The 15843-nt window shown below is 38.7% G+C and overlaps 1 protein-coding gene across 2 annotated transcripts in view; it reads right to left on the bottom strand.

Annotated features, from left to right (window-relative positions):
- ascc3 (activating signal cointegrator 1 complex subunit 3) overlaps positions 1–15843 on the bottom strand; it is an 854735-nt gene that overhangs the window by 759072 nt on the left and 79820 nt on the right. Inside the window, exon 6 of one of the 2 annotated variants that reach the window (XM_051925342.1) lies at positions 10629–10836. In XM_051925342.1, the coding sequence (XP_051781302.1) occupies positions 10629–10836 (208 nt within the window). The remainder of the gene's footprint in view (positions 1–10628; positions 10837–15843) is intronic. The other variant, XM_051925343.1, reaches the window with a different exon arrangement.

The raw sequence follows: 15843 nt of genomic DNA on the forward strand, positions 1-15843 counted from the left end.
TCAGTCTGGTTTCAGGGCGTGGCACAGCTGTGAAACTGCTCTGCTACAGGTAACCAATGATTTGCTTATGGCAGCAGACTGGACAAACTAGCATATTAATTCTGTTAGACCTCAGTGCAGCATTTGACACAGTCAGACATAACATCCTACTGTCCAGAATGGAGAACATGCTGGGTATCTCTGGCACTGCACTCCAGTGGTTCAAGTCCTATCTGACTGATAGGCAAGAGTTTGCTAGTCTTGGCAACAGCAGATCCAGCTCAGAACCAGTCACACAAGGAGTCCCTCATTGCTCTGTCCTCGGTCCTCTGCTTTTCTGTATTTACATGCTTCCCCTTGGCCATATTATCCGTAGCTATGGACTGGGTTATCATTTTTATGCAGGTGATACTCAACTCTACTTCAATGTTAAAAGTGGAACTTCATCAGAGCTTTCTCAGCTCACAACCTGCCTTTGTGAAAATCCTGGATGGAGCAGAACTTTAAAATTAAATTGCAATAAAACTGAACTCCTGCAAATTGGGACTAAAATACAACTTAATAAAATGAGCTCCTTCCCAGTCTATCTTGGCGGTGATCTCATCAGACCTGCCTCTACTGTAAAAAAATCTTGGTGTCATTTTTGATTCCTCCCTCTTATTCCGCCCACATAAATCACATTATGAAACTTTCTTACTTTCACCTCCGTAACATATCCCGTGTTCGCTCCTTCCTCTCCTTCTCTAATGCTGAGAAACTTGTCCATGCTTTTATCACATCCCGCATCAATTATTGTAATTCCCTACTGGCAGGTGCCCCTTCTAATCTTATATCACAGCTCCAGCTTATTCAAAACTCAGCTGCAAGAGTCTTTACTCGAACCAGCAGCAGCGAGCACATCACACCCATCCTGCTCCGTCTTCACTGGCTCCCTGTGTCTTACAGAATCGAATATAAAATCCTACTAATAACCAACAAAGCCTTAAATAACCTCACGCCAAACTACATCAGTGACCTACTCCATCACTATGTGCCTGCCCGCCCACTAAGGTCCTCTGATTCTGGCAATCTTGTTGTGCCCCACACTAATCTACACTCCATGGGTGACAGGGCCTTCAGCTGTACAGCGCCCAGACTCTGGAATGACCTACGGAAATTAATCAGGTCAGCTGACTCCATGACTTCTTTTAAAAAACAACTCAAAACTCATCTGTTCAGGAAGGCTTTTAGTTCTACTTGACTTTATTACCCTTCTCTCAGTTTACTTCTCTGTCAAGATGCTAATGTAACCTGTGTGTGTGTGCGAGACCATCAATTATGTTGTCTGTTTCTTTTTTTTTAGAATTCACTGTCTTAATCTTCTTTATTTATTTATCTGGTTTGTACAATGCTATATACTGTATACCCTGCCGTTCTTTATTATATTCTGTAAGTGCCTTGAGCATGGGAAAGGCGCTATATAAATAAAATGTATTATTATTATTATTAAGGTTCACAGACCCTGCCTGGCAACAGAATGTTTACAGAGAAAGCATTGCTTTTTAATCTTATTTGTGATCGGTTGCTGAGGGATCACAGAGTGTTGGCATGGCCCACCTGACAGATGCTTTATGTTAGTACAGTAAGTCTGAAATGATGGGTATTTTTTTTTCTTAAAATAATCTTAAGGCCATGTGCAAATATGTTAATAATTAATGAATTTGTGGCACAGTGACACTGTGGTACAGCTGCTGCCGTGGAGTTTGTATGTGGGTCAGCACGAGTTTTCTCCAGTAGCCCTGATTTCATCCCACAATCCAAAGACATGCAGGTGAACTGATAATACTGAATTGGCCCTAGTGTGTGCTTAAGTGTGTGTGTGTGTGTGTGTGTGTGTGTGTGTGTGTGTGTGTGTTCAGTCCATACTGGATCTCTACCCTGTCCAGGGATTGGTTCCTGCCTTGCACCTGATTATTGCCTGGATAAGCTCCAGGGACCTCACATATAAATGGTGCATATGCACAAAAATGTTTCCATGCTCACATCGTGATGTATAAAAACTAAACTTGGCGTGAAGCCACGGACATTCTCACACCAACTCAATCCATTGCGTTTTCGGCTTGGTTTTGCAAATTGGCGGCACCAAGCGTCAAAGCAGTGTTACTGTTCCTAATTAAACGTGTCGGCACAGTGATGCAGTGCTAGCAATGAGCTGGTGCCCCATTCAAGGATTGTTCCTGCCTCGCGCTGTATGCTTGCTGGGTACTGGTGCAACCCTGGATGGATAGATGGATAGAATAATTAAACATGTACTACGAAGTTATTTCAATGTTCCTTAAACGTTTTGAAGAATCAGCGTTCTAAGCTTACAGATGGCTTCACATTTATTACAGAGCTTATTGTGTGGCAATTAGTTACCTGGAGAAAGAAAATGAAGGACAGGAATTGAGAGTTAGCATGTTTGAAAGAGACAGTACTGCTGCAATAAATTATTTCACTGAGAGTCGCACACGGTGCAGCAAGCATCTTGTGGGAGGCAGGAACAATCTCTAGATGGGGTGCCACCTCATTGCTACCACTGCGCCACCATGCCCCCATGTTTAATACATGCTTTAATTCCTATCATCATGAAAATATCAAGCATACATCTTATTATTTAAGTTGTTCAGTGAGCTGTAATATCATGAATGTAATGTATTCTGTTATGTCAGTGTACAAGCACATAATGATTCATACCCAGAGTACATAGAAGAACACAAGAAATAAGAAGCATTTAATGTGCTACTTTAATTTACTAGTTTCTCAAATCTCATCATAACTAAACGATTTTAAGATGAAGTTTATGATGTTCTACTTTAATGACAAAATAAACTACATGACTAAAGTGGAAATTTCAAGATTTAAGTTGACATTTCAACCTTTTTTATCCCCCCACTATGTCTCTATTTTTTTCTTTTCTCCATACCATAATATGCTTCCATATGACACTCAGACGGTGGGCTACGACTCTCCAGTTCACGGCGACTTTGATATCTGACCATTTCTTTTTTATTTTGGGCACTGTCCAACTTGAACTTCACGTTTCTCCGCTGCTCTATGTCACTCGATCAACTTCCTTTTGTTGTTTATACCACTGCTTAAACCAACAAATAGTTTATTCTTCCTTGCCTCCACTTAGTATTAGCTGAAATTCTTTATTTCTCATGCTTTTGCCATTGTCTTTTCATAGAACACCGAACTTAAAGAACTATTTATATTGATTTGCATAATCAAAGAGGCATAATTCTGGGAGGAGTCGGGGTAGGGCGGCATGCACGTGCATCACATTTCACACTAACCGAAATTTATGCAGCGGAAGAATGTGGAAGTTGGTGTACGCACTGATTTATGCTTCTGGATTTTTATTGTGCGTATACATATTTCTATTTTTGTCCGTTTTCCATGTTTTAATGTGAATTCTACGCATGGTGTTATACATGAGGCCCCAGATGTTCTGCTACTCTGCACTGGATCAGGTTAATAAGATGGATGGACAAATACATAAAGAAATATGATTCATAGTTTCTTGAACCATGCAAGGGTTTTAGGACAGACATGAGCTTTTAAAATCAATTTCAAACAATAAAAAGTACAGAGTCATGAGAAAGTCAGAGGCAATTTCAGCAAGTATCATGTGCAAAGCAGAAATCCTTGTACAGGACGTCAGTTCATCGAAGGAAAGGACATCCTTTCCTACAAACCTCAAATAAAGGTTTGTAAAACCTGCCAACTGAGGGTTTTACTGGGGAAGTATTAATTTGCTTGTGAGATAAATATTAAATGAAGTAAGAAGAAATTTAAAGTTTCAAGTAGAAACGTTAAGTAAAAATAAATAAATAAATACACATGCATATATAATGGCATATGCGCATAAAGTTCAAATGGCATATCAACTGATTACAGAACTAATCAATACGAATTTCCAATTTTAAACAAAGTGAGTCCAAATTCACTATTTTAACGCCATATAGCAGAGTTACCCTAAAAACAGCATTAAGCTGAGCACCAAAATAATAAAAAAACAGCCAGTAAATGCATTGAAGGCTTTATAATATTATATTATATATATATATATATATATATATAGAGAGAGAGAGAGAGAGAGAGAGAGAGAGAGAGAGAGAGAGAGAGAGAGAGAGGGAGAGAGAGAGAGAGAGAGAGCACTGTGCAAAAGTTTGTGTGAAAAAAAATGTGTGAAAAAATGCTGTAAACAAAGAATGCTTTCAAAAATGGAAGTGTTAATTATTTATTTTCATCAATCAACAAAATGCAGTAAATGAACAAAAAAAGAAATCTAAATCAAATCAATATTTGGTGTGATCACCCTTTGCCTTCAAAACAGCATCAATTCTTCTAGGTACACTTGCACACAGTTTTTGAAGGTACTCAGCTGGTAGGTTGTTCCAAACATCTTGGAGAACTAACCACAGATCTTCTGTGGATGTAGGCTTCCTCACATCCTTCTGTCTCTTCATGTAATCCCAGACACACTCAATGATGTTGAGATCAGGGCTCTGTGGGGGCCATACCATCACTTCCAGGACTTCTTGTTCTTCTTTACACTGAAGATAGTTCTTAATGACTTTGGCTGTATGTTTGGGGTCGTTGTCCTGCTGCAGAATAAATTTGGGGCCAATCGTACGCCTCCCTGATGGTATTGCATGATGGATAAGTATCTGCCTGTATTTCTCAGCATTGAGAACACCATTAATCCTGACCAAATCTCCAACTCCATTTGCGGAAATGCAGCTCCAAACGTTCAAGGAACCTCCACCATGCTTCACTGTTGCCTGCAGACACTCATTGTACCGCTCTCCAGCCCTTCGAAGAACAAACTGCCTTCTGCTACAGCCAAATATTTCAAATTTTGACTCATCAGTCCAGAGCACCTGCTGCCATTTTTCTGCACCCCAGTTCCTATATTTTCGTGCATACTTGAGTCGCTTGGCCTTGTTTCCACGTTAGAGGTATGGCTTTTTGGCTGTAACTCTTCCATGAAGACCACTTCTGGCCAGACTTCTCCGGACAGTAGATGAGTGTACCTGGGTCCCACTGGTTCCTGCCAGTTCTGAGCTGATGGCACTGCTGGACATCTTCCGATTTGGAAGGGTAATAAGCTTGATGTGTCTTTCATCTGCTGCACTAAGTTTCCTTGGCCGACCACTGCGTCTGCATTCCTCAACGTTGCCCGTTTCTTTGTGCTTCTTCAAAAGAGCTTGAACAGCACATCTTGAAACCCCAGACTGCTTTGAAATCTTTGTCTGGGAGAGACCTATATAAGGCAGTATAACTACCTTGTGTCTTGTTGCTGTGCTCAATCTTGCCATGACATGAAACTGTCTTCCACAACCTCACCTTAGTAGCAGAGTTTGGCTGTTCCTCACCCAGTTTTAAGCCTCCTACACAGCTGTTTCTGTTTCAGTTAATGACTGTGTTTCAACCTAAGTGTGACATTGATGATCATTAGCACCTGTTTGGTATAATTGGTTGATCATACGCCTGACTATAATCCTACAAAATCCCTGACTTTGTGCAAGTGTACCTATAAGAATTGATGCTGGTTTGAAGGCAAAAGGTAGTAACACCAAATATTGGTTTGATTTAGATTTTTCTTTTGTTCGCTCACTTTGCATTTTGTAAATTGATAACAATAAACAATCATTATTTATATTTCTGAAAGCATTCTTTGTTTACAGCATTTTTTCACATCTGCCTAAAACTTTTGCACAGTACTGTATGTATATGTATATATATAATATTAATGAAATGCTAATTCTGACAATGGTAATTAAATTGAATTCACCTGAAAAAACATTATCTACCACGCAATTTCTCAGCGAATCTCAGCACTGTTATTATAATAGTAACGTAAAAAAGAAGTGCCATTCAAGAAAGACTTCAAAAAATTGTATGGAGTTCAGCCTCGCCTTATTGACTGTTAAATTGGGAAATGTTCAATCGCTCCTCAATAAAGTGGATGAACTTCAAGTGTGTGCACACTTTCATACCAATTACAGAGACTGCATGTGTTTTGGCATTTACTGAGAACTGGCTGAACGGAAACAATTTGGATGACTACTGGACAGTTAATGGATTTGGGGCACTAATTCGTTTGGATAGAGACTCAGCCATCACCGGTAAGTCACACAGTGGACGTGTCTGCCTTTATATAAATGAACAATGGTGTAAAACGGTGGTAGTTAGAGAAAAACTGTCAACAAAAGATATGGAACTTCTGTCTGCCTCGTTGACCCCCATTTATCTGCCCAAAGAAATTCCACAGATTTTCATGAAAAGCGTGTATATTCATCCGAGGGCAGTGCAAGCAAGGCCATTAACACAATCTCCAGAGTAATACAGAGGCTTGAAGCGCTGTCCCCCAACTCTCTAAACTTTATTTTGGGAGACTTTAACCCCTGGGCACTGAAAAAAACACTTTGCAATTCTTACCAATATGTCATCGCCCAACTCGTCACAACCGAGTGCTTGCTCAGTACTAGAGAAACATAAAAGGTGCTTATGAATCGAAAGTAAAACCGCCACTGGTTTCATTAGATCATTACTTTGTCCAATGTATTCCAATTTATAAACCCGTCTTTAAGAGAAAAAAGCTGGAAAACAAAAAATTAAAGTTTAGGACAAGGACTCTGTTGAGTGCCTGTGTGGCTGTTTTCAGTGTACTGACTGATCAATGTTTGAAAAATTCTGTGCTGACACTACTGAACTGAAGGACACTGTAAGCCGTTACATACAACTCTATGAGAACACCATAATACCCACAAAATCTGTCAAAATATACCCTAACATAGATCTAAAACAATTCATAACCTGAAAAAATATGGAAATTTCAACATGGAACATTAACAGAACAGAAGGAATTAAAATCAAGCAGGCAAAGCTGAAGTATAAGGACAGGATAGAGAACCAACTGCAGACTGGTCAACAAGCATTTTACTACTGGGATTCATTCACCTGCACTTTAACAAATTTCACCTGCTGACTCCAAATCTGAAAACCGTTTTCGTCCAACACGCCCCATTTTTTAGTTATGATGTTCCAGGTCTTGGACAACTAGGGTGACTGGACAGTAAAGGTGATGCGTTTCAGCATTTAAGAAATGTTTGGTCTCGAGAACAGTGAAGCCAAAATTAAGGAAGGTGTTTTGTTGGCCCTGAAATCCGTGAACTGATGCTTGACGATGAGTTCAAAAGGAAACTAATCCAACTGAATCAGCACCCTCATTCGTGCAGGTTGTCCAGAATTTTCTTGACAGTCACAGAGCAGAGAATTATGCTGAGCTTGTGGAGAATATGCTGAAAGTATATTAGCTTACGGGAGCCAGAATGTCCTGCGGTGGGTTGGCACCCTGCCCAGGATTGGTTCCCTGCCTTGTGCCCTGTGTTGGCTGGGATTGGCTCCAGCAGACCCCCGTGACCCTGTTTGGATTCAGCGGGTTGGAAAATGGATGGATGGATGGAGCCAGAATGTCACTGAAGCCTCCTTTTTTACATTCTCATCTCGAGTTTTTTCCACCAAATCTAAGCGATCTCAGCGATAGATAGATAGATAGATATGAGCATGGGGAAAGATTTCATCAAGATACAAAGGTGATGGAACACCGATATCAGGGAAAATTTACTCTGAGCATGATGGGTGACTACCGTTGGTTCATGTAAAGAGAGACGGATGTGCAGTACAAGAGCAAAAGCAATTGCCTTAGACAATTTTGAGCACAATGACCTCGCTTTTATATTGTAGTAAATTGATATAAATATGCTTTAACATGTCTCTGGTATAGTCTTCTGGTTTGTTTTCAGAATAAACAAACAATTTTGGGGAGGGACAGAGTTCAAACTTCAGATATCATGTTGATATATTATGTTAATACTCAAAAGTGTCAAAACAGCAATGATGTGAATCTCAAAAATCTCATGTGCTTAAACTTAATAGAGAGTTCCCAGTAGCAAACAAAAATATTTTTTGTAGACCAGTGTAACCTGGGCTCATTATGGAAACGCGTGAAGATGATGGCTGGCATTCATACAAAAAGTAGTAATCAGGTGAACTAGCAGGGGTCAAAACTGACTATGAGTTGGCGCAAAACTTGTACGAGTTCTACTCAAGATTTGAAAACAGAATTTTGCTTCAGAAGTAAGTCAGCAAAAGAACAGACTGAGGATTGGAGCCAGGAGTTAGCCCTTCTTTGACCAGACTGATGTCAGAAAGGTCCTTAAACAAACAAAAATAAAAAACTCTTGGGTCCAGATGGAATAAGTGGGTGTCTGCTTCACTATTGTGCAGAAGAGCTCTCTCCAATGTCCCACTCCACATTTGAAATATCCTTGGATTTACAGCAAGTGCCCAGACTATGGAAATAGGCAACTGTTATTCCATTGGCAAAAACTGCACACCCCGAAGCATTAAGTGACTTTAGACCAGTGGCATTAACTTCTCATATCATGAAGTCCTTTGAGAAGTTAATTAAGAAACAACTACTTAAAAAAAACTGAGGCTCTTCTGGACCCTTAACGATTTGCATACAGAGAAAAGTGGGGTATTGAGGACATCTGAGCAACACTTTTGAATTTATTGTTTGAGCACTTGGAAGGATCAAAAAGCCATTCAAGATAGTTGTTTATAGTCTTTTCATCAGGTTTTAACATAATCCAGTCCCACATTTTAGTGGAAAAACTGATAGATCAATTCTGTTTGAACCCTAACTTGGTGGGGTGGATTCTGGACTTTTTAACAAACAGAACACAAAGAGCGAGAGTTAATGGCTGTTCTCTGAAAGCCTAAGTACATCTGTGGGTAATCTGCAATGGTGCTGCCTATCTCCTCTTTTGTTTATCCTCTATACAAATGACTGCATGAGTTTACACAAGGATAGACACATCCTGAAATATGCAGACATCTCTGTCATTGTAAGTCTTCTACAAGATAATGATGACAGCCATGGACGTATTGTTAAAAAAAAAAAAAAAAAGTAAAATTATTGGTTCACGGCATACATCTACCACTGAAATGTATTGCAAACAGGTTAGAAAGAAAGACAACTCAGTTCTGTCAGACAGTAGCCTTCCTCTTTTCTCTAAATTCCACCTGTTGCCATAAGGGAGCAAATTTAGATTTCCAAAGGTAAAGAGCAACAGATTTAAGAACTTTTTTATCCCTAGAGCTATAAGCATTTTAAATTCTGTTACTGGTAGGGATGATGCTAAATGTTAAATTCTTCATTATTATTTTGTATACTGTTGAAAGTAATTGTTCTTCTTTATATTGATCTTGAGTGTGTGTTTCTGCAATAACACTGGTTGTCAAATAGAGTGTTTTTCTTGTATTTCTTGGATCTCTGTAACAATGTCTTCTGTTTATGTACTTTACTGCAGCAAACAAATTTCCCTCTGGGATAATAAAAGCTACCTACCTACAAGTGTATACATTAATATTTCAATATCCTTAAAAAGTTTTGAAGACTCAGTGTTCTAAGGATGAAGCTAGCTTTACTTTCACAGAGATGTATTTGTTATGTGCAGAAGTAGAGCAAAAAGGGAAGGAGGGGAGCTTAGTGAGCAAAGAACCCAGCATTATCAGTATATCAGCACACACGCAATGTGTGGTAATACCTAATAGATAATGGAATTTATTTACTTTCTTTAATTGTGGAAAAATAACATTATACAAATTAAATATACACAAGTAATTTACAAATTGCCACCAGGATGGCCAGGTAGTAAAACCTGGATGTATAAAACAGGAAACATGCAAAGCACAGTAAGAGGTCAAAGTAAACGACTCATTCAATATGCAACTCATTCTGTATTTGTTCAGTACAACTTGGTTAGGACTGTATATGCTCTAGTCATTTGCATTTATCGAACTTGGGACCATTGACAAACCAACTCTGCATCTGAAAGGCACACTTCTAAAATTACATATTTTGCTTAACCACATTAACGTTACTGGGCTCCCAGGTGCCATCTGCTGGTAAAAGAGGTACAAAAACACTGAAAGAACACAGTGGCGCTTGGTCTTTGAAGTCACTTGGGCAGCACAACAGACCATGCTAAAAGTTTCTAAATTTTTAATTTTATCAAATATCTGGTACTGTACATACCTGTAATAGCCCCATCTTCTGCGACTATTTTATATACTAGAGATTGTTCACAAACAGCCAATGCTTAAAAATACCAATTTTTTCAATGTTTTTAGCTTTGATCAAAAATATTATTTTTTAATCACTGTATCTTCACCAACATTAGTAAAGTTTGCAGTCACAGGCAAAAGCAAACAAATTAGTCTATACCCCACATAAGCATGACTATATTTCTCATAATAAAATAAATTTTGTTCTGGTCTGATCCTATAATTTGAAACCTCACGTATCATTTGATAGCGAATGTAGTTGAGCTGTTATCACTGAAAATACAACCAAGCCTAGCAGCAAATTAGCAAATGCTTAATTCTCTATGTACTTAATACTACTAATGTTTAAATCCAATTAGTAATAATTTAATTTTGCATAGAAATCTCAATTTGTAAAAAATACAAATCATGTAAATTGTACTTTCTAAAATATACATATATTGTAAGAAAACATGCCTATAAGTAATTATGATATAAAACATTACCTCTGAAGTCTCAACTCTTTTGGGTCAAAGTGAATTGAGGTTTCACCAGAGAATTCAGAATCTTCACCCTTTTTTTCTTTTTTAGCAAGTTTTTTCTCCTCACGACGATACTGTTTAATCAGCTGCTTTTCTTGTTCAGACTGTATTTTAACTTGACAGCCATATATGGGTTTTGTGGTGTTATCTGCTATTCCTCTTCTTGCAGCATCTATGGAAAAAATAAAAAAGTAAACAATTATTGTAATAAAATAGAAAAAATAAACATCTGAAAACTGATCTTAAAATAAGTCATTTTGAGCCTTTTATTACGTTACAAAATTTTATGGCAATACAGTAATCCCTCGCTATATCGCACTACGCCTTTCGCGGCTTCACTCTATCGCGGATTTTATAAGTAAGCATATTTAAATATATATCGCGGATTTTTTGCTGGTTCGCGGATTTCTGCGGACAATGGGTCTTTTAATTTCTGGTACAAATTTCTGGCTGAGAAGCTACCCAACTTACTTTTCTCTCTCTCTCTCTTACGCTGACATTCTCTGATCCTGACGTAGGGGGATTGAGCAGGGGGGCTGTTCACACACCTAGATGATACGGACGCTCATCTAAAAATGCTGAAAGATTATCTTCAGGTTGCTCGCTTCTGTGCAGCTGCTTCGTGAAGCGACATGCTGCACTGTGCTTCGCATACTTAAAAGCACGAAGGGCACGTATTGATTTTTGATTGTTTGTTTTTATCTGTCTCTCTCGCTCTCTCTCTCTCTCTCTCTCTCTTTCTCTGCTCCTGACGGAGGGGGTGTGAGCTGCCGCCTTCAACAGCTTTGTGCCGCGGTGCTGCGCATACTTAAAAGCCAAACGGCCCTATTGATTTGTTTGCTTTTCTCTCTCTCTCTGACATTATCTGCTCCTGACGCACACTCCTTTGAAGAGAAAGATATGTTTGCATGCTTTTAATTGTGAGACGGAACTGTCATCTCTGTCTTGTCATGGAGCACGGTTTAAACTTTTGAAAAAGAGACAAATGTTTGTTTGCAGTGTTTGAATAAAGTTCCTGTCTCTCTACAACTTCCTGTGTTTCTGTGCAAATCTGTGACCCAAGCATGACAATATAAAAATAATCATATAAACATACAGTTTCTACTTCGCGGATTTTCACCTTTCGCGGGGGGTTCTAGAACGCAACCCCCGCGATGGAGGAGGGATTACTGTATTATTAGTTATAACAAAAGCTACCATGGAATAAACCAATCTTGATATTAGCACAATGCAACATAAAAAACATTTAAATAACATGCCTTTTGCATCATGGTGATAGAGTTGTTGCACAGACCCACGGGCCTAGATTCAAAATCACAGCCTGTTTGCGGACTACGTGGATTTTTCATGTTCTCCCTTTGATTGTGAGGATTTTCCTCCAAGGTCTACACTTTCTCTTCTACATTCCACTAGAGACATGCAGGATAGGTCTATTGGCAACTGTAGATTGGCTTTATATAAATGTGCATATGTGTGTTTATGTCATGCAAATGATTTGCTGAAACGCAACTAATTTATTGTTGGTTGAGTTTTTAATCTTCCAATTCACACTTTGGCTGAAAATTAGTCTCCTGAAAGACAAATAAAACATTCCTTAAGTGGATCACCCTAACAGTATTTGTTTTCTTTTTAAAGGGGCCACACTGGTACATGACAATAAAAGGGGAACTAACTTCACTAATCAACATGAATGACACTTAGCCAACATGACACATTTTGTTTCCCTAAGTCACATAATATTTATTCTGTTTACTATAATAAAGTATAATATGCATGGAGTAACCAATTCTCGCTCACATTTGAACAGTCCTAATCTAAATCGTGACAGGAGCAGAAATGTGTTTGCTTAACAATAATAGCTATATCGGTACTCTTTTGAGGCAGTTCTTCCTTTTCAGCCCAGATATGTTTCGAATAGTCTGTCCGTGTTTTGCCTTTATCGTGTTTTTGTGTGAAATGTGTATTACAGACTACATGTTCAAAAAAAAAAAAAAAAAAAAATAGGACATCACCTTTTGCGTAAACTGTTTCCTATTAGGAAAGACTACTTTACAGACAATGTTGCCAAAGTGGCTAGCAGCCATTTCTGGGTTTACTTTTTCAGGGTGTAATTACCTTGTAGCTTAATACCATTTTCCAGTAAAGTACAGTGGAACCTCGGTTCACGACCATAATTCGTTCCAAAACTCTGGTCGTAAACCGATTTGGTCGTGAACCAAAGCAATTTCCCCCATAGGATTGTATGTAAATACAATTTATCCATTCCAGACCATACGAACTGTATGTAAATATATATTTATTTTAAGTTTTTAAGCACAAATATAGTTAATTAAACTATAGAATGGACAGCGTAATAGTAAACTAAATGTAAAAACATTGACTAACACTGAGAAAACCTTGAACAACAGAGAAAACTAACACTGCAATAGTTCGCTACCAACCGCTGGCTAAAGACACTTTTTTTTAATGAGTTTTAAGCACAGGGAAAAAAATGAACATTTGAAAAAATCCGTAATTTAATAAACCACCAAGAAAAGTAACATTGCAACAATGCACGCTACGAACTGATCGCTGCAACAGAAGTGAAAACAAAATCAAGCCCAGCACATTCTTTAACTGCCTTCTCTACCTTATGAATCCAGCCCTCTCCCTCACTCGCGCTGCCTGTGTGTGTGCGTCTGTCTCTCTCGCGCTGCCTGTGTGTCTGCGCGGCTCTCTCGCGCTGCCTGTGTGTGTGTGTCTGTCTCTCTCGCGCTGTCTGTGTGTGTGCGTCTGTCTCTCTCCCGCTGCCTGTGTGTATGCGTCTGTCTCTCTCCAGCGCTGCCTGTGTATGTGTGCGCGCACTGTCTCTCGCGCTGTCTGCGTGTGTGCGTCTGTCTCTCTCGCACTGCCTCTGTGTGTGTGTGTGTGTGTGTGTGTGTGTGTGTGTGTGTGTGTGTCGCGCGCTCTCTTGCTCGCTGCACAGGAAATGCACAGGGAGAGACTGAACATGTACAAACTGAAAGGGAAACTGGCTTGTTCGTATACCGGGTGAGTGGTCATGAACCGAGGCAAAAGTTTGGCGAATTTTTGGTCGTAAACAAATTTGTACATGTACCGAGACAATCATGAGCCGAGGTTCCACTGTACACTCAGCCAAGTGGTGATGGGCATTTAACACAGTCGGGCAGAATATAGTCAAATGAAATTGTGTATGTCAATAAAAATGAGAAACCCTTTACAATTCACCACTTTGCAGAATTTCAAATTCATTTTCCCTAAGATCAACCAATACATCCATAAACACATAGCAACTTAACTGCTTTATCAGTTTTGAGCTTTCTGTGGTCCCTGCTTTCAGTGTTGAAAGGTAAACATGTCCTTTATCAAGTATATACAATTTTGAGATTCTTTTTATGAATTACCTGCATTACATACTGTACATTAGATTAGTATTTCTCTCTCTCCCTCCCTCCAAGTTCAAGATCCTGTAGCTTGAGGAGGCATGTGATATCCGTCAAACGGCTGCTCCGATAATTCATATCCCATTTATATCTAGCTTAAAAATGTATAAGCACTTGGCTGTGTGACATCCATCACATTTTAGTGTAAATTGCTTACTACATATGGAAGCCTCATTCAGAGATGACATAACATCCACATCATAAGGTGAAATCACCCTTCAGCTAATGCTGCCAAAACAGCAGTGATTTGTGCAAGCCAAGGAGAAGGCTGAAACACTGGTACACTGCCATCAAGTGGACAACAAAATGCATTTGAATACTTAAAACTAATGTTGCTTTCTTCCAAACTATTTTTAAAAAAACTACTGTTGCCAATCTAACATGATGAAAAAAGTATACTCATAGCACAGTTCCAGTAAACAGGACACAAACGGTAGCTCTTCCAAACTTTATTACATCACCAGCAACAAAACATTGGTGTTTTTCTAAGAAAAAGCACTGCACTGATCACTATACAATAGACAATGATTGTAAAGGTCATTTTTGCTCAACTTGTCTATAATCTATCACACTCTCCAATAATGCTTTCGTGAGAGGTATTAAAGGGAACAGTGGAAAAAAAAAAAACAATAAACAAGCAGCAGAATTCTATTAATTATCTTCATGTGCATCTTATAATATCTCTTGCTTTTTTAATGGATCAATCTTCCAGTGGCATCAGTCTATGCTTCTACTGGATTCCTGCTAAATTTCACCCCACCCGTCTCACCTTCTCCGCTGTGCTGCACTGCATAAAGTGTGTTCAACTACTGTCGGATAAGTATTGGCTTTCTACTATGCTGAAATATTCTTGTGACAAACTCAGGCATATTAAACAATTTGTCCAGAGCAAATGGTCAGACTTGAATGTCCTTAAAGACACTGGTATTGTGCAACACCCAAAATATTTACATTGTGGGTCAGTACGCCACCAACCCCAGGCTGTGAATGGAACATTCACAGGAAGCGTTTATTCAGGAATATACCATCCTCCTCATGACTTTGGAAATAACAGTGTCAGTGTGCCAAATTTGCAAAATGCTAAAATAAACTCTGGTTATGGATCTGTGCACAACAAACACTCACTAGCTAATATTGCATTGTTTAACACAAGATCTTTTAATAGCTAAGCATTGGTGCTATCAGAATCCATTACAGATACCAACCTTGAAATGCTATGCTTAACAGAAACTTGGAAAAAACCAAACAAATATACGTCTTTTACGAAGGAGATACCATCCAGATTTATTTACTTCATAGATGTGAGTTAAATATCAAAAAGATTCACAATCAATTGTCCATTGTCTTTCGAGTTTCTGACTCTTAAAAAAAAGAAATTTGGTCCTATCTTACTTGTTCTATATTGCCCCCAAAATACAATGGGTCTTTTTATCTGATCAGACTGAACTACTAACCCACTTAAGTTCCCTTTCCTAGACAGTCATTCTTCTTGGCAATTTCAACATCTACATCGACATTCCTACATATAAACTGAGAAATTAATTCTTGTCCTTGCTGGACTGTTTTGATTTGGTGCAACATGTTGATATTCCTACCCACTTTGCTGGTTATATATTAGACCTGATCTGAACATCTGGGTTATCTGTCAGCAAAACTTATAGCAGTGATTTAACTTCTTAACTTTTAATAAATTGATGGAATCCTTTCAGTTTGGTTTCAAAGCACAGCAGAGCTAT

The sequence above is a fragment of the Erpetoichthys calabaricus genome, chromosome 3 (assembly GCF_900747795.2).
Source record: "Erpetoichthys calabaricus chromosome 3, fErpCal1.3, whole genome shotgun sequence".
In the NCBI taxonomy this organism is placed as follows: domain Eukaryota; kingdom Metazoa; phylum Chordata; class Cladistia; order Polypteriformes; family Polypteridae; genus Erpetoichthys; species Erpetoichthys calabaricus.